Source organism: Myotis brandtii, unplaced genomic scaffold, assembly GCF_000412655.1.
Source record: "Myotis brandtii unplaced genomic scaffold, ASM41265v1 scaffold383, whole genome shotgun sequence".
NCBI lineage: Eukaryota > Metazoa > Chordata > Mammalia > Chiroptera > Vespertilionidae > Myotis > Myotis brandtii.
Window position 1 is genome coordinate 2242057 of NW_005364711.1, and position 18708 is coordinate 2260764.

Consider the following 18708-nt stretch of genomic DNA (forward strand, 5'->3'; position numbering starts at 1 on the left):
TCTCCCTTCCTCTCTGAAATATAAAAAGAAAGAAAAAAAGCCTGAACTAGCCTCCTGGAAGCTGAGATCAGGTGGAAAGAGGCATCCGTCATCCAGCCTTCCCAGCTAGGCCCCAGAACATGCGAATGAGGCCACCCGACATCATTAGGCGTAGACCAGAAGAATTAATCACAAACTCATGGCAAAGGATAAAAGCTTGTATTTTCAATGCACTTGGAGGTGGTTTGTTACTCAGCAAAAGTTAATCTTATGTTATTTTTATACTGAAATTATAAAATATTTTAGATATTCAAAATTAGATCAATTTTATAAAGCAATCTCGAAAAATAATTCTAAAAGAGAATGCAGAATTTGCCCTTTACACTGATTTACACTAAAAGGTGATTATTGATCAACTTCTCATTACTGCTATCCTAGACCACAGGTTGTTAACTGTATAACACTTTCCACCAGACACTCACGAATATTTGACAGATTTAAAACTATGATAGTTCAAAACATACTAAATTTAATTTAACAATTACTTTTCAAGTAGACCGGATGGTACTGCAACAGATGAATTTTTATTCATGGTTTCACCACAGTAGCCTTGCATTTAACAGCCGTGCAAATGAGAATCTGATGAAGAGTCTATAAATTCTTCTTTTCCTAAGACTGGGGAAGCAGAAAACAAAGTGTCATGTCTTAGAACAGTCAAATGTGCTCCATAACTTTGCATAAAAACATTACATATATTTGGCACATAAACAATATGTCCCTTGTATAGATGTTAGATGAATTTTATATATTTTGGGCCATGTCATTTTAGTCATTGCTCATCCTATCTGAGAAATGTAAAGATAGTACTGTAGATAGAGACATAGATAAAGGTATCGAGGTATACCTATATCATCATAACATCTACATCTATATGAAAGGTGCACTTCTGACAGAAGTGAAGAATACAGGGAAGTTATAGGTAACTACGATAGCTTCCACCATTAGTAAGCATAAAAAGCACATAATAATAAAAGACGGAGGGAAATGTCTTTTCTTTTCCTAAGACTGGGGAAGCAGAAAACAAAGTGTCATGTCTTAGAACAGTCAAATGTGCTCCATAACTTTGCATAAAAACATTACATACATTTGGCACATAAACAATATGTGCCTGTGTATAGATGTTAGATGAATTTTATACATTTTGGGCCATGTCATTTTAGTCATTGCTCATTGTATCTGAGAAATGTAAAGATAGTACTGTAGATAGAGACATAGATAAAGGTATCGAGGTATACCTATATCATCATAACATCTACATCTATATGAAAGCTGCACTTCTGACAGAAGTGAAGAATACAGGGAAGCTATAGGTAACTACGATAGCTTCCACCATTAGTAAGCATAAAAAGCACATAATAATAAAAGACGGAGGGAAATGTCTTTTCTGAGCACAAGGCTAGGAAGTTTATAGTCAGAATGTCTGCAAAATAATGATACAACACACTGTTGAAGAAAATAGAAATTCCTGTTGTCTCACCAACTATCATGAGGGACTTCCTGCAGATCCTAGATTAGTCTGACTCATATTACTCCACAAGCTTCTTCAAATTTTCCTGTGAAAAGAAAAAAGTCGTTTGATCTCTCTCACAGACCCACTGTAAAAATTAGAGAACAGTGTATCATTAAATTAAAAAATATTTGAACAGAGATTTACCACCTCTTCATAAGAAACAGAATGGAGTATACAAATGAAGCTATAAAAGATTTTAGGATCCTTCAGCACAATCCTCTCATTAAAGAAATGAGGGTCACAGAGATTGCGTACTCTCCCCACCCAAATAAGAATCGGTCACTGGTTGTTTTCCCAGCTAGAATTCAGGCTGCAGAACCTAGAATATGGACCTTGGTTTCAGATACACCTGGGTTCCAATTTGCACTGCTGGGCTTTTCTGAGCCCGTTTCTTCATAGGTATATTAGGCAATAGTGATGGTTTTCCAAACGAATACCCATGTCAAAACCTAGCAAATTCTTTCACCCTCAATATGTGTTGTTTGTTATAAATCAATGATACCTTAATCAAGTTAACTTTTTAAAAAATTGGATTTTCAGTTAAAAAGGGCAGCGGAAGTGGAACTCAAACTGGTAATTTGTACACTTTATCACATCAGAGATTCTTCAAGCGAGCATTAACTATTTATATAACCCTACAGCTGTTTAAGGACACTGACAAAAATCAGGAATAAGTCTCTTCCCTTGGGGTAGACTTTACTTAATTGATCTTTTTTAAAATTACATTAAAGTTTCAGAAAATAAAGATATAAAAGGTCAGAGGGTTCTTATACTATCTTCTTTCTTGTGTACCCAGGGGCAATTTTCCAGCTACTCGTGCATTTTTTCCCTTTCAGGAATCCAAACAGTCAGGAATGCTGCTCATCTGTCTGGGGGGTGGACACATAGCTCTGCCTGTAACACAGCCCAATCCTGTGGGAAATACCGAAATGCTTCAAAGGAGTCCTACATTTCTTGAAACTTGAGATCTTTGTCAGAGTCACAGCTCACTGTTCTCGGAAGTTTCCGTAGACTCTCTGACTCCCTTCTGCTTGCCACACTCATGCACTCATCCACCAGACATTTACTCAGCTCAGTCATGCAGGGCACTATGCTAAGGGCTTGTGTTATTATGCTGAACAATCCAAGGTCCCTGTTTTTACGGTATCTACCCTCTAGTGATGGGAGAAAAACAATTAAAAAAAAGGAAACAGCAGCCATAGCCAGTTTGGCTGAGAAGATAGAGCGTTGGCCTAGGGACTGAAGGGTCCCAGGTTCAATTCTGGTCAAGGGTACATGCCCGGGTTGCAGGCTCGATCCCCAGTAGGGGGCGTGCAGGAGGCAGCCAATCAATGATTCTCTCTCATCATTGATGCTTCTATCTCTCTCTCCCTCTCACTCCCTCTCTGAAATCAATTAAAAAATATTTAAAAACAGAAGGAAACAGCAAAATAAACTAACTTTCAGATACCAAAAGATAGTATAATCAAATTTGGCTGGAAGAGGAGTGCTAATTTAGGTCAGGTAGTGGTGTCTCAGCCAAGATCCGAATAATAGATCAGCCAGAAGAAAAACTGAGGGACAAAGTACTCCAGGCAGAGAAAAGGCCTCAAGGCAGCAAAATAAATTTGGGACATTTACAGCATAGAAGGAGGTGTGGCTCACTGGTGGAGCATCGACCTATGAATCAGGAGGTCCTGGTTCGATTCCCCATCAGGGCACATGCCTGGGTTGCAAACTTGATTCCGGGTGTGGGGAGTGCAGGAGGCAACCGATCAATAATTCTCTCACATCATTGATGTTTCCATCTCTCTCTCCCTCTCCCTTCCTCTCTGAAATCAATAAAAATACATTTTTATAAAAAGAGTGTGGATGGAGCCTGGTGAATGCAGACAGTCATAGATCGGAGATAAAGTTAGAAAAGTAGGCAGGGTCGAGATGAACTAGGGTCTAATGGGTTGTGGAAAGGAGTTTGGATTTTTGCTTGATCTTATTTCATGCAACCTGGCTATTCTCAGGAGACCTGAATTGGCCTTTTTCCTTATCTCTTACTTTTAGGTTGACTGCGCTTTAGCAGACGTCAGAACGTCAGTCAGTCGGTTCATTTGGAATATAATATGTATCCTGGGGCCAGGACAAAATGAAAATGCAAGTCCCTGTTAAACAAATTATTTCAAGATCATGACAGCAGAGCATTAAACCAAATACAAGGTCCAACTGAGCCAGCGGCCCTTTTAAAAGCAGGTCCTTGTGCAACCGCACGGGCACACAACCTTGAAGCTGGCACTGATCTTGACAGAAGTTACTGGTGAATGATTTCTGTTTTCATTTCATCTTATCTATCAATCATATAAACGTAGCCCCTGAAGTCTTTTACATGGAGCAGCCCCTGAAACATGTGGCTTAAAGGAAGATGCCAAGAATAAGAAACCAGGACATCAAGACTTACTAAGGCAGCTTCATGCCCTGAGTGTGCTTTAATTTATTGGGAAACAGTGAATATTCAGCCTCGTCTCAAGCAAACTGGAATTCACTACTTCTTACTATTTATTCAAATGCATTACTCTTCCTCCTTTAAGTACAGGAAAAATCTTGTAATATACAGCTGCCAAATAAACAGTTGTTTGTAATGCCAGATTAATTGTTAGGTATTTCACATTGCCAAATGAACCCAGTAACTTTATTAGATAGACAGTTACAAAATACAGCTCAGTGACTAACATACTAAGGTTTAACTTGCAATTTCCTGAATTTATATTAGCCATTAAAATGCCAAAAAGTAATTAGAAACCAAATTTTAAAAATAACACATCTTTATAATCTGTAAGTCTTCAGAAAGTCTGAAAAGCAATAACACACAATAGGAAAACATTGTGTGACTCAAAATTTCTTTTTTCTTTCTTCTCAACCTTCACCATTTCTCAGTCCCCACCCCCAAAATGATTTATATAAAAATAACCTATTTTACTATGTAAAATTAGACATGATCATATCTAATATCTAACTAGATAACTAGCTAGAAAGGGTTCACAAGGATTAATCATTTACGGCTGAGCAATGACATTACAAATTAAAGGTGCCAAGTCTGAAATCTCAGTCCAGCCCCTTATATTTTAAGTCCGTTTGTAATCAACACCTCTACTACCTGCAGAACAAGGTTGTACTAGTCTTGCCCTGAGGTGCTCCCATTCCATTCCAGGCAGAATCCATTATGTAGCATTCATTATCATAATTATTTATGCATTATCACAAGCAGACTCAGACTCACAAGAATTGCAGCCAACACCACTTTATTGCTATCAAGATTACTGTACCTTGGAAAGGAATAGTTTCAGTTGCAATTACAAAACAAAACAAAATAATAGAACCCGAGACAAAGACACTATGACTGACATTTCTATGTACTGCTACCTGTTGCTACATGAAAAGGTTGCCTAGAGGATGTTGGAGGGAATGTACTCTTGCTTTCAGAGACATTAACATTTGCATGGGGCTTGAGTCTACACTGTAAGAAATTTAAAATATGACAGATCATGTCCCGAAAGAGCTGACAATCTGGTGTAAGAACTAAGGGAGATACAGATGAAAAGATTTTCAAACATTCTCATAAAACAAAACAAATAAATTTGTAGAATCACATAATCTTGAGATTTTTGTGCCAGAGTAGAAAAGAGTCAAAGGGTGCTTGGATTTTATTGGCTTTTTAAAAAAAAAAATTTTTTTTTTATTGATTTCAGAGAGGGAGAGAGAGGGAGAAAGAGATAGAAACATCAATGATGAGAGAGAATCACAGGTCAGTTGCCTACCGGGGATCAAGCCTGTAACCTGGGCATGTGCCCTGACTAGAATCGAACCTCGACCTCCTGGTTCATAGGGTGATGCTCAACCATTGAGGCACACTGGCCTGGCACGATTATTTTTTACAAAACAAATATAAAAAGAGAATGTCAGCCGATTTTCCAGAAATTTTTCCAGGAATGCCTGCACAGAAGACAAGAGAGCAACCTCCCCAATCTCAGCAACCACTAAGTTTATATGTATTTTTCCAGGTTTTTACTGTTTTGGTAACATGAATCAAAAGAAGAAATATTAATACCACCTGGGAAGAACCCCAACCAAAGAAATCTGAAATATAGTGAATGCTCCCACCCCCTTTTCTGTTTATTTTGTATGCTGGTGCTAAACTCCCAAGCGTCATGATTTAAAAAGAAATTGTACGCCCTTCTAATTTATTTCCAGGATGAGGGGAGGGTAACATTTTTGCTTTCTTATGTGGCTCTTTGAAAATGTGTTGCACGAAGTTCCTAAAAAATAAAATGTTTACCTTTGAAAGAAAAAAATAATAAAAATTACATTATTATCTTATTCCGTTGTCTTCATTGTACAGATTGTTATGTGAAATTCTCTTATTTATGTATGTTATTGATCATCTCCTGAGTCATCAGAAGAAAAGACTAACAGAAGTGATCCTGACTTTCTCTATATTGTAGCCCTCGTAGGTTGAACAGGGTCTGGCCCACGGGAACAGTGAAATAAGTAAGTAAATTACTGAAAATCATTTCTCGGGCAGCTCTGGTCATTAGAAAGGAAGCCTGACATTTACTAATTTCTTACTATGTCTCAGGCACTGTGCAAATCACTTTACACGCATAATCTCACTATTACGATTCCCATTTTACAAAGAAGGTCACGAAGTCTGGGGCCCAATAACTGGTCCCAGGACACCAGGCCGACGTGCAGACCCAGGGATGAATCCGGACCTAACCTCTGAACCTGAGCTCTTCACCGCGACTTTACATAGTTTCTAGAGAAGCTTCCTTCCGTTACAGCAACACCGGCTCTGCTGTCTACTCCGTCCGGTGGGATAACGGAAGAAGCTATCGCATCTCCGAACATCTATTTCCCGAGATGAACATCCCCGCTGCCTTCCGTCCTTCCTTAAATGACCCTCGCATCCTGGCCACTCTACACCAACTTCGGATGGACGGCGTCCCTCCGGCTCCACCAGCGGTGATGTCCCTGGGCAAGTAGTTCGGGGGCGTCGGGGCAGGGGACGCCCATTCCCTGGGGCTGAGAAAATGACGTGATTGCTCGAGGGGCTGTGGTTCACCCCAGGAAGGCGTCCCAGCACAGGTGACCCCAGCGCCGGGGCCCGCGCGGCCAGGAGCAGGCGGGCGGCCAGAGAACCCCGGGTAAAAGGACCGCGGGACAGCGGCCGTGGGGGGCCACTCGGTCGAGACAAAGACTGATGCCGTTTAGGAAGGCCGGGGACACCACCCTGAGTGAGGACGGGTGCACGCGGAGGAGCGTAAGGCGTTTTCCTAAAAGTTAGATAAGTCGGAGCGAAACCAAGTGGGAGGAACAGTCCTAAAGCAAAACGCGAACTTACCCGTAACCTGGCAACCCGGCCTCCGTAGCGCGACTCCGGGCGTAGCCTCCCCAGCAGCCTGGTAGCCAAGGCAGCGGCGGGCTCCACTCTGGTATCGCGAGACAGAGCAGGTCTCGCGAGATCTTCCCTCGTGCGTGACCGGCGGACGTCCTTTCCGGACGCTATGGGAGGGCTCTGGCGCTCGGGATGGCGGCGCGTCGCTTTCTGCGGCTGGCGCTGGCGCCCCCTTGGGCCCCCGACCAGGGTCGCGGAGAGGGTGGAGCAGTGCCTCAGGCCGGAGAGGAGTGGGACGGGAGGTGCTGAGAGGGGGCTGAGGCTGCTCGGAACATGGAGGCGCCCGAACCTGGCCCGAGACTTGGCCGTGCAGCCGGCCCGGCGCCCGAAGAGCACGAATCCGCACGCGCGCGCGCAGGAGGAGGAATGGCGGCAGCGAAACAAGACGGTCCTCACGTACATGGCCGCGGCCGCCGTGGGCATGCTGGGGGCGTCCTATGCCGCCGTGCCTCTCTATCGGCTCTATTGCCAGGTAGGGGCCGCCGCTGCCCACCCCACTGGGCGGTGTCCTGTTGGGACGTCCGAGATGATCGCCCAGAGAGGAAACGGGCCCAAAGAGGTGGCTGGGCCAAGGTCACCAAGGAAGTTCGCGGCGGAGCTGCAAATATAGTGATCCTGCTGCAGAGTGAAATTCATCCATCTCTGAGCTCGCCCGAAAAGTCCGCAGCCTGCATTCCGGAATCCAGCCATCTGCTTTACCCTCCGGCTGCTGGCGCACGTGCCCGCTTTAAAAAATGTAGTGCATGTTAGCACATTAACTCGGTGAGCCACACGGTTGATGAGCGCAGGTTCACCCTGGAGATGGGAGTCTGTGTGTTACTTGTGCTTACACCGGGAGTAGCTTTTTATCCATCAATAGAGACCTGAATTAGGCCTTTGAGGGCCCCATCCCCGTAATTTGTAACTAACGTGCTTATCCTGGGCTCCGTGTTCAGCATCTAGCTCCTTCTCAGTGTGGTCCTCGGGACCGGCACGATCAGCATCACCTTGGAACTTGAGTGCAGATTCTTGTGCCCAACTCCTGACCTACTCAATCAGGAGCCTGGGCGTCAGTATGTAAATAAGTCCTCTAGCTGGTTTTGATGCAAACTAATGTTTGAGAACCACTGGCCAAGGCAAACTTCCCCTAATTCATATATAGTCTCTATAGTTCTTAAAAGTAGTAATTTCTGCTGCTCCAGCTGGGCTGGGCATTGGAGTAACCAGGGAGCTTTTTAAAAAACTGACAGATCAGTGACATCCCAAACCAGTTAAATCAGAATGTCTTGGAGTGGGGTCAGGCATTAGTAATATTTTAAAGATTGCTCAGAATCTTTGCCACTGTTCATACCTGGCTAACTTCCCCTGAGCTTACAGAGGTGAACTTACCTTTATTTTGTGTGATGACCGAGACAGAAGTCAAAGGGACTTTTCAGCCTCCTGATATCAGCATTTATGTGGGAAAGTGCAATCGCTTGATTTGTGGAGGATGTGTAGAATGTGAATTAGTTTCCAGCAGAGGCCAGCCGATAGCCAGCCTGAATCCCAAAACAGCAAGTATGGACCACCACAGACCAAGTTGATTTTATTCCTTAGGGAATATTTAGCAATGTCTGAGGACATTTTTGGTTGCCACAACCTGGCAGGAGGGTGCTACTAGTATCTGGTGGGTAGAGGTTAGGGATGCTGCTAAACATCTAACAAACAGGACAGACACACACCCCACCTCATCACCAAAAAAAAAGAATTATCCAACCCCAAACGTCATTAGTGCCAAGGTTGAGAAATCCTGGCCCAAACTGAAATGAATGGCAATATTTTGTGTGCATGTGTGCAAGCACAGGGCAGAAAAGTAAAAGCAGTTGTGATTTATCCTAAATTTAAATCACAGTTGGATGTTAAATAGTGACATTTCCAACAGAGTATCTCTTTCACTTTTGGACTCAGAACTTTAGAGGCAAAAATAAGGGCTTATATAAACCACTTAATACAGTGAGCTCATTTTATGAGTCTGCAACATGTGCCCAAAGAAAGTAAGATTTATTGAGTTCTTGGATTCAGTTAGTGGCAGAACTAGACTGGAGACCAGGGCATATTTTCTTCTCAGTGCCCTTTTCTATTTTTTCTAATCAGACATAAATTTAAAGAATCTATATTCGAAGACTGCCAGTCAGAAATAGTGCCTGAAGGAATCTATATTCAAGTGATTTCGAATTCTTCAGGAAAAGGAGTCATATGTTAAAATGTAAGCATTATAGCCTTCTTGGGCAGAAGAATATACTTCTATATTACACAAAGATAAAGGCTTGCCCTCTGATGCATCTTTTAGGGTTATAATGTAATTTGCATGGCAGTCAAGTGAAGCTAGCTGACTGGTGTAACAAGCGGGAGTTAGTAATACTATATTTTGCTGGGAGTCTTCCCCTAGCCTCAAATTTGGTATTTTTTTCCTAGTATAGTAACAGATTAATTATCCGGAGACCAGAATTCTGGCAACCTCAAGCATCAGAAGAATGATGAGCCTGGAAGTAAGAATATTTTTTTAAAGCATTTTTGATGATAAAGGAAATAATGGCAAGAAAGATAGGGAAGAAGTGTCATACACAGATTATTCCGATGTCTTATGATTAGTTCATTCAGTGGCCAAAGAGATCAAGTTCTCTGATGGATATCTGTAAAAGCTATACTACACAAAAATTACCAAAGAGATCAAGTTCTCTAACTGATGGATATCTGTAAAAGCTATACTACACAAAAATTACAGAAGTTACAAAAACATTTACCAACATGGGAAAATACTTGTGGTGCTTGAGAAAAGCAGATTACAGAAGTAAAGCTAAAATGAATCTGTGCTATAAAAGTTAATATGAAAAAGGACCAGATAGGAAAATTGAATTATTGCAGAAGTGAAGCTAAAATGAATCTGTGCTGTAAAAGTTAATAATATGAAAAAGGACCAGATAGGAAAATTGAATTATTTAAATAGTTTTACTAAAATGACAGGATTGTGGGTAAATTTTATTTCTATTAATAATAGTTGATAAGAAATACTAGGAATAAAGGAAAGTATGCTTATTGAAAAGCTAAATATTCTGAGCTGTATTATCAGTGAAGAGTCTTCTGTCTTCCAAATGACTCATTTTTGACCATGCCACATAACCGAGTGATTACTGAGAAAATACGACTTAAATAAATTTAGGCCTTTGACCGCCCCCCCACCCCCAAAGTGGTTAAATCATTTGACACATTCATAGGAAATGGTCAGTGATAGTACATAAACTTGGCTCCTATTGTGTTATTAAAGTTAAATGGTTTTTAAAATTATGATTTTGTCCAATAGATCGTCAGCACCTAAAAGTAATACATAACATATTACATTTCTTTTTCTAGACTACTGGACTTGGGGGATCAGTAGCAGCAGGCCATTCATCAGACCAGATTGAAAACATGGTGCCTGTTAAGGATCGCATCATTAAAGTCACCTTTAATGCAGATGTGCACGCAAGTCTCCAGTGGAACTTTAGACCTCAGCAAACAGAAATATATGTAAGTGATCAAAGAAATACCTGTAAGTACTAAAAGATTACTTTTTTCAGTGTAAAAATTCAGTGAAACTTAAAACTTTCACAATTTTGGAAACACTCATCTAAATTTAATTTCAAAATGTTGACAGACTCCATAACTAAGTATGCATATTAGAGTATTGGTTCTTCACTGATAAATCAGGTGTTCATGGGTAGTATTCACTATTTTGCTGGCTCTTAGTTTAGATTATGGTCTGATGGATAGGAAAGATAATGTGACTGATTTAGTAGGAAAAGAAGGAGCTGTGTGAGACTTAAAGTATTGATGATGAATATTTTTTTTAAAAAAACAGGTAGTGCCTGGAGAGACTGCACTGGCGTTTTATAAAGCTAAGAATCCTACTGACAAACCAGTAATCGGAATTTCTACGTACAATGTTGTACCATTTGAAGCTGGACAGTATTTCAATAAAATACAGGTACAACTAAATGCAAGCTATAGAATATGATAAAAGTACAAAAAAACTATTTAGCACTAAATTTAATGCAGTATTTTAGTGGGTATTGATTTCTGAAAACTCATTTCTTCTAAACTTCAAACTACTTTTTTTTCATTGCTTGTAACAGCTCTGTAGAGGTTTAGAGCCAAACTAAATGGAAATCTGCTTTTAAGATTAGAAGAATTTGTTGATTCTCGATCCTTAAAGCAGAACTCAATCTAAGATGAAAAGATGCTGTTACCCTATCACAGAATTTAAAGATTATGTTTAACAGTATGCTTATTAAAGCCAATAAATGCACCATTAGTTTTTACTCTAGATAATAGAATAGAAATATTAATAAACTAATACCTTTCTATAACTTCTAGTGCTTCTGTTTTGAAGAACAAAGGCTTAATCCACAAGAGGAAGTAGATATGCCAGTGTTTTTCTACATTGATCCTGAATTTGCTGAAGATCCAAGAATGGTGAATGTTGATCTCATCACTCTTTCTTATACTTTTTTTGAAGCAAAGGAGGGCCACCAGTTGCCAGTTCCAGGCTATAATTGAAGTCAATATCTTATGATTCAAATTTGTGATTTTTGAAAAATCAGGTATCTTGTCTTCTCAGAAGAGAAACATTCTACGATAATGTATTCTATTCTTTTTTATGCTTTCTATTTTAAATATTATGTACTTCCCCCCAACTAATTTACCCTACTTAAAATTGAGAGAAGAGGTTCAGCTTTTTATTATAAGAAATCCACTTGCCTATTTAGAATGTATGACTGTTCAAAGCTGTACTTTGCTAAGTAGTAATAAAAGAAACTGCTTTGTTTCTTAAATATGTAGGCATGGTCCCTTCCAAATTACTAGCATTACATACCTGTAGTAGTACTTTTTTTTTTTTATGCCCAGTATTGTCTCAAGATCTAGGTCAGAACTTCTGACTATATTTCTAAAACACTTGGTTACCACTTTTTTTTTTTTCATTGTGTACAGTCACTATTTGAAAAGCTCCAAATGGAAGGGGAATCACTAAGCCCTAACAGTTTGCCCAAAGATTACATTCTGATTTCAGATGGGACTGTTTTTCCTTTAAGATTTAGGGCGATTTACATTCAGAGTACTGAATAATTACTTTGGAGTTTTGGTATCATGAAATTGAAATGAAATGCAAATATCTATTAGACTTCTAGTATTTCTTGTGATAGCTCCAAGTCCCTGAATGTTAAAATGTAAGTGTGGGAAATGTGAAGATTACTCACATAAGTTCTGCAATGAACAAACTGTAAAAAAAGATGTATTAAATTGTTTTAATAGTAATTTATTTGTCATTGTAATTTATGATATAAATGAATGTATAATTTATTCTGAATATTTTCCAGTGGTCGTTGTTTCAAAAAAAATTTAAATTGCAATAAAAAAAAGAGAGAGAGAACATTTAGTATTATAAAGAATTGTATTTAAAGGCAACTTGATGTAGCATCCTGTGACCTCTTCAGGATACATGAAATAGGAACTACAATATTAAAGTTTTTACAATTCATAATTCTAAACAAGAATATTATTTATAAAAAAGTGCACATATTCGGCTTTAGTTAAATGAAGGCACTCACTCTTCTCCTGAATACTATATTTAGTTTCTTACATTTTGTGCTTACATGTATTCAGAATTATTTTGTAATAAAATAATATCCATCTACTCTCATCACAGCCATGTGATGATTTCTAAATGTAGGAACGCCTGAGAAACATAAGATGCTCGAATTAACCTGATTGGCCCCAGTACAATGAATTTTTTTTCTTCTGTTGGAGTTTTAAGTGAAAAATGTTAAAAGCAAGTTTTTTTGAGATAAAACTTGAACTGTTACTCTTCTATTTAAATTTCACTGTTGCCAAGGAGAAGTGTTCCACCCTGGTTTTAAAGTGTTGGTAGATCTTGTCTTCGGGGCCTCACAGCTGGACAGTCTACCTCTTGGAGTTGTTACCCCTAATGCAGCTAGTGAGCTGGTCTGTCCTTTTCACCTAGAATAAACAGAAAATAGTCAGCCGTCCCCATCCTTTCCTTCTCTGTCCCCATTCCTTGATAACTAGAGGGCCACATACTAATAGAGGAAAGGCAGGAATGTACTATTTCCATTGGGGGTGTGTGCAAGGGGAATAAATAAGGTTAATAGGTTATTAGTGGCCATGCATTCATTAATAAATAAGTGGGATGACTAGTCCAGCAAATAAAAATCATCCAGACCTATCTGGATTAACAATGGATGGTTTCTATCTGTCCCAGTTAACAGGTGTCAATTGCACATATAAGACAGATGTCTGATTCTAGTGCTAAAAAGTTCTTATTGATCATCTGTTTTTGTTAACATTAATATTTTTATACACAGATGAATTTCTGCATTCCCAAGATTTATTATTTTTAGTTAACAAGGTCACAAAGAACGTATTTCATTGGGGAACAAATAGTTCATTCGATTGAGTGATTTGAAGGAACTTGTATATTAATATTTCACTCATTAAAGTGTCAGATGGCCCTTACAAAACGTAAATAATAACTAGAAAAAGTGATAACTACACTGAAATCCTATAGAATGTGGAATGAAGGGTGTGTAAGTTGAAGTCTTTACCTTAACAGTCACTATGATTTTGAGTGCCTTTGCGGTGATGAACATCAATTTCTTCATAAATAGCTCTGAAACAAACAAGCCATTGTGGCAAAAGGGTTACATATCACTTTCAAAGTACTATTTTGGCTTTTAACCTGAACTAAAAATCTGGTTCCCTTAGCCATTCAGGCTGTTTAAGTGAATAAAAACAAAAATATCTGCCCTGAATCTTACATTGTAGCTTTCTTAGATCCTAATGGTGCAGTTCCTCTGCATCTTAACGATATGTGTATTGTATAGTCAATTCACTTTAATTGTGATTTAATGAAAAATATGGCTAAAATTTGGACAGTTTGCTTGTGCTTTTTAAAAGAAAAATTGTTCAGCTTTTCCTGGTTTTAAAACATTTTATAAAATATAGTAACTTTAGTTTATATAACCTGTGTTAATACAGTCCAAGCTCCTGAGCCACCTTTAGCTTAAATGTCATCTTTGTACTTTATATATAATATATAATAATTTTTCTATGACAGCCTTCATTCAACTCTTTATATATGTCTTATATGTCTGCGGCTAGAAAATATATCATTCATATACTAGTACATGGCTGAAGAAAAATCTAAAAATCACTGAAGTCTTGGTCATCATTATCACAAAGCCCTAGCATGGTCCAGATATTTTTAAAAGTTTCCCTAATAAGTGTTGTCTTCATTTTCCACAAAACTATTTCAGCCTCCTTCACTCTCAAGTCTCTTATCTCCCTCCTCTCACTCTGAGTCAGAAACTCCACTTCTTAATAAATCAAATGCCTTGATATGGATAGTTCCTCATCTTCCCATCACTGAATCTTCGAGTCTGTTTTCATCTGCATCATCATTTCCTTTTGGGATCCTTTCGAGCCCTGGCTTCTCAAACACTTACCTCCTTTAGTTATTTCCCTTCCCCAACTGAATCTTTAACCTCTCCCTGCCTACTGGATCCTACCCCTCAGCATTCACAGATGCTCCAGCATCAACAATATAGTCCCTAACCCTGTGTCTACTTGGTAATCACCTCAGTAACCCTCTAGCTTCCAAACCATTTCCCAGCATCCCTTCGTGTTTAAGTTTCTGGTGTCTGCACTTACTGTCGCTACTCCATCTCTTACTAATGCACTGAAATTTGCCTTTTGTCCCCATCCATCTACCAAAATGGCTTTTACTAAAATCACCAATGAGCCTGGCCGATGTGGCTCAGTGGTTGAGCCTTGACCCATGAACCAGGAGGTCACAGTTTGATTGCTGGTCAGGGCACATGGTGTTGCAGTAGGGGGCATGCAGGAGGCAGCTGATCGATGATTCTCTCATTGATGTTTCTATCTCTATCTCCCTCTCCCTCTCTCTGAAATTAATAACATTTTTTTAAATCAATGATTTCCAGTTATTTAATCCGTTATCTAGTTGTCAGTCCTCATCTTACTTGTCCTCTCACTGAAGTTCATCACAGTGGTGCACTCCCTTTTTGGTTTCCAAATTGCAATTTCCACATCTGATAACAGGTTCCCTGTTGCTCTCTTTGCTCTTAGCTTTGGCTTTTCTGTGTCCTTGAATGTAGCAAACCTCTCTCCTTGGGGTCTTTGTACCAGGTGTTCCCTCAAATACCTCCACATGCCAGGCAGGTCAAATGAGTGGATGCAGGGGGCCAGGCCAAGGGGCTGGTGGACTGCAGAACCTACCTAATCTTAAGGAGACAGCCACTCCATAACCCCAACCTATTGCTAGCATGTGAAAATGCAGGCCTGGCATCTAAATCCATAGGTCCAGATATTTTTTGAAATATCCCAGTGTTTAACTGTTGGCTATTAGTTTTTAAATGCATATTGTATATTCTGCACAGCTGTAGGCAAAGATACAGCATGCAGGCTGCCAGTTTCTGAACAATGATTTCTATAAACATACTTTGACCATTTTTAACAATTTGGGGGTTAACCTTCAGTCAATCAAAATATATTAAAGCTCTAATGAGCCTACCATCCCAGAAATATTTTTATACACTTGACCTATAGGATATCAAAAAATAATGGTGCCTGAAGGATTTCAAGTTAAGTAAATTTTTTAAAATATATTTTATTGATTTTTTACAGAGAGGAAGGGAGAGGGATAGAGAGTTAGAAACATCGATGAGAGAGAAACATCAATCAGCTGCCTCCTGCACACCTTCTACTAGAGATGTGCTCGCAACCAAGGTACATGCCCTTGACCGGAATTGAACCTGGGACCTTTCAGTCCGCAGGCCGACACTCTATCCACTGAGCCAAACCGGTTAGGGCAAGTTAAGTAATTTTTACTAATGCTTTATTAATTCATTTTAAGCACACTGTTGTCATACGTAGTGAAGACTAACACCAAGTTCTTATATGAGTTTGGGGGAGGATTAGGAGTCAAAGCACAGCTAAAATATCCCACCAGTGTGGTGTTGCTATGTCATTAATCAGTGACTAGTGCCCTTCTCAATCAGGAGAAAACCCAAGTTTCTGCCAAGCCATCCACGAGGAATCCATTAATGCACATGATGGTTCCGGTTACTTCTTAATGTGCAACCCGAGCTTTTTTATTTTTCAGTCACAAGGCCGAGAACGGTAAGACCATTAAGAGCAACAGCTCCCATAAAACCTCATAAGTCATTTTTAATAAGGTCATCAATTTGTGCCAAGATCTAAGCAAAGTTAAATATATAAGCAAGCCCTGTTAGCTCTGCTACCAAAGGGAACCGAGACAAAAAATAAATTAATCATTCTGAAAGTGACTTACTCTGTCGTGACAGCAGGAGCTAAGGGATCAAACTCCATTACCTCGTAGTAATTGGGTAGCTGGAGATCATTCTTTGTCATCGCTTTAGGCAAAAAAAAAAAAAAAAAAGGCAGTAAACACACATGTTGCTTTTCAAGGGAATACGCACAATTAGTATTCTTATGATTTAGACTTCAAACATAAGATCCTAACAAAAACTGACAACGGAAACAAATACACTGCCATTCTAATACTACTCCCATGGCAACAAATCTATACAACAAAAGGATTTCAAACTTCAGCTAACGGTTCATTTACCCTCAGTGCTCAAAATACAATATTCAGCACAACCCAAGCACTTTTATAATTTCCTCATGTCAGAATGGTATTTACCCTGAATTTACTTCATGGAACTTAGAAATGCAAACAAACTCCTCTAATTTTTCCTCTCTCTTTTATTTTTCGATTACCAATGCATCTCTCGCAGACTCACATTCAGTTTTCCCTTGTTAGTGCAAATAATAGGGTCCTGAGTACCTGGGTGGTTGGCGGGCAAGGCTGGCAGTGTCTGGTTTGACGGTGAGGCTGGAACGGTGTGTAGACTCACCGGCTGTAGTAACACTGAATTTTGATATACTGGAAGCTGAAGAGAACAGAGTGCATATTCAAATCAACATTCTACAGTAAGTTTCCCTTTTTTAAAATTAGATTCTGAGGCTTCCAAGGGGCACTATTCCAAGAACCGTATGCTCTTAACTGGACAGGAATTAGTAATTCTGAACTACTACTTTAGTTTTTTAAGTAATAACCACTTATAAAATTTACTGCTTTTCTGTCTGTCTTCATGCCATTACACCTCATTTCCCATGTAAAATTCTGAAGAAACATGTTGCTTTAAAAAAATAAAAGCAGGAATATACAGGGTGGGGCAAAAGTAGGTTTACAGTTGTTGGTATGGAAAATAATACAATAATAAATAATAACATAAGAATAAAAACTTTCACTTACAACTGTAAACCTACTTTCGCCATACTCTGTTTACCTCAATCCAGATTTAGTGGTTTTACTAAATACACAATCTCAAACAGGAACAAAAATATCTTGACGCTATAGAAAGGCATAAAGTGACATGTGGAATCTAAATAACGGACAAACAAAACAGAAACAAACGCATAGATACAGAGAACTTTTTTGATAGTTGCCAGATGGAAGGGGGGCCTGGGGAGATGGGTGAAAAAGCGGAAGGGATTAAGAAATATAAGTTGCCAGTTATAAAAACAGTCATAGGGATGTGAAGTGCTAGTACAGCATAGGGACTACGGTCAATAATATTGTAATAATTATGTATGGTGTCAGATGGGTACTGGACTTATCAGAGTGATCACCTTGTAAGTTAAATAAATGTCTAACCACTATGCTGTACACCTGAAACTAATATAATATTGTAAGCCAACTGTAACTTTAAAAAAATCAAAAGAAAAAAAAAGATTAAAAAGACAATAAGGAAAAGTCCTAACAAGGCCTACATCAATACATTATAAATTCAAAGAGACCTTGAGAAAAACATTAGAATTAATGACCAGCAGTTCCCTTTTGGCCATGACAATCGGACTAGGTGCACTGCCAGGAAAGGGTTTCATTACTTACACTCTCATATGTATGACTTGAGTCGGGGTTTTGGCTGGTCCTTTGGGCAAACCTAGGATAGTGTGATAACACAGCATGATTACCCTACAGTGAGAACACAAATGCAGAAAGTAAGATGACCTTCCTGGTCTAAAAATGAAACGTAAAATGTACCTTCAGACTGTACAAAAGCATTAATTTTACAAAACAATTCCAACTGCTTTCAGTGCCCACCAGGTCATGATGCCCAATTGCCAAAGAGAGTAAAGACAGCACTGTCCCTTGGCAGTGGGAGCCCCAAGACGCTGGTGTACGCACAGTACACTGTGAAAAGAGCCTTCAGTCTTTCCATCAGAGTAGCTCCCACACCGCCATTTCCTGAAGGTCGAGAGGTGATGCAGAGTAGAGGTTAGGAAGGAATAGGGGAGGGCGCTGGCTCTGGGTCAGGTGGAGTAATCACACTTGGCCTTGTCTCTCCCACTAAATGCAGCTAGAAAACCTGGACAGAATGAATGCATGGAGCAAATATTTGAGGACTGAAAAGTAAATAGCTAAAGGCTGACTTGGAAAGAAGACAAGAATTTGAGTATCATTGGCAAACTTACCATTTTTTCTCCTCTGGTGTTCCCTAGCCTGAATGCAATGTAGCCTACAACCCAGCAGGGGGCCGTGAGGACAGACAAGAGCTCTAAAAGCCCTCTCATTCTAGCTAAGGAGTAGTGTGCTCAGGGTTGGAAATCCCCCGCC

General features: G+C 39.5%; 2 protein-coding genes and 1 long non-coding RNA gene across 6 annotated transcripts in view; 1 reads left to right on the plus strand and 2 right to left on the minus strand.

The window, feature by feature from the left end:
* Positions 1–307: 307 nt before the first annotated feature.
* LOC102249151 lies at positions 308–6999 on the minus strand. Its single transcript, XR_313945.2, has 3 exons — positions 6918–6999; positions 1517–1592; positions 308–654 (listed from the first exon to the last, which is right to left on the minus strand). It is a non-coding gene; the product is annotated as an uncharacterized LOC102249151 (long non-coding RNA).
* Positions 7000–7059: 60 nt separating this feature from the next.
* Positions 7060–12281, plus strand: LOC102248842 (cytochrome c oxidase assembly protein COX11, mitochondrial). Its single transcript, XM_005872557.2, has 4 exons — positions 7060–7443; positions 10341–10496; positions 10828–10953; positions 11343–12281. Exons 1-4 carry the CDS (start codon positions 7081–7083, stop codon positions 11523–11525), a joined length of 828 nt encoding a protein of 275 aa, XP_005872619.1. The 5' UTR covers positions 7060–7080; the 3' UTR covers positions 11526–12281.
* Positions 12267–18708, minus strand: part of TOM1L1 (target of myb1 like 1 membrane trafficking protein) — a 40621-nt gene continuing 34179 nt past the window's right edge. For 3 of the 4 annotated variants that reach the window (XM_005872556.2, XM_014544839.1, XM_014544840.1), the window contains 5 exons: positions 17983–18034; positions 16873–16978; positions 16357–16438; positions 13589–13653; positions 12267–12983 (listed from right to left, as the gene is read on the minus strand). In XM_005872556.2, coding sequence (XP_005872618.1) covers positions 13590–13653; positions 16357–16438; positions 16873–16978; positions 17983–18034 — 304 coding nt within the window. In that variant the 3' untranslated portion in view covers positions 12267–12983; position 13589. Of the gene's footprint in view, positions 12984–13588; positions 13654–16356; positions 16439–16872; positions 16979–17982; positions 18067–18708 lie in introns of those variants that run through there. The other variant, XR_001363348.1, reaches the window with a different exon arrangement.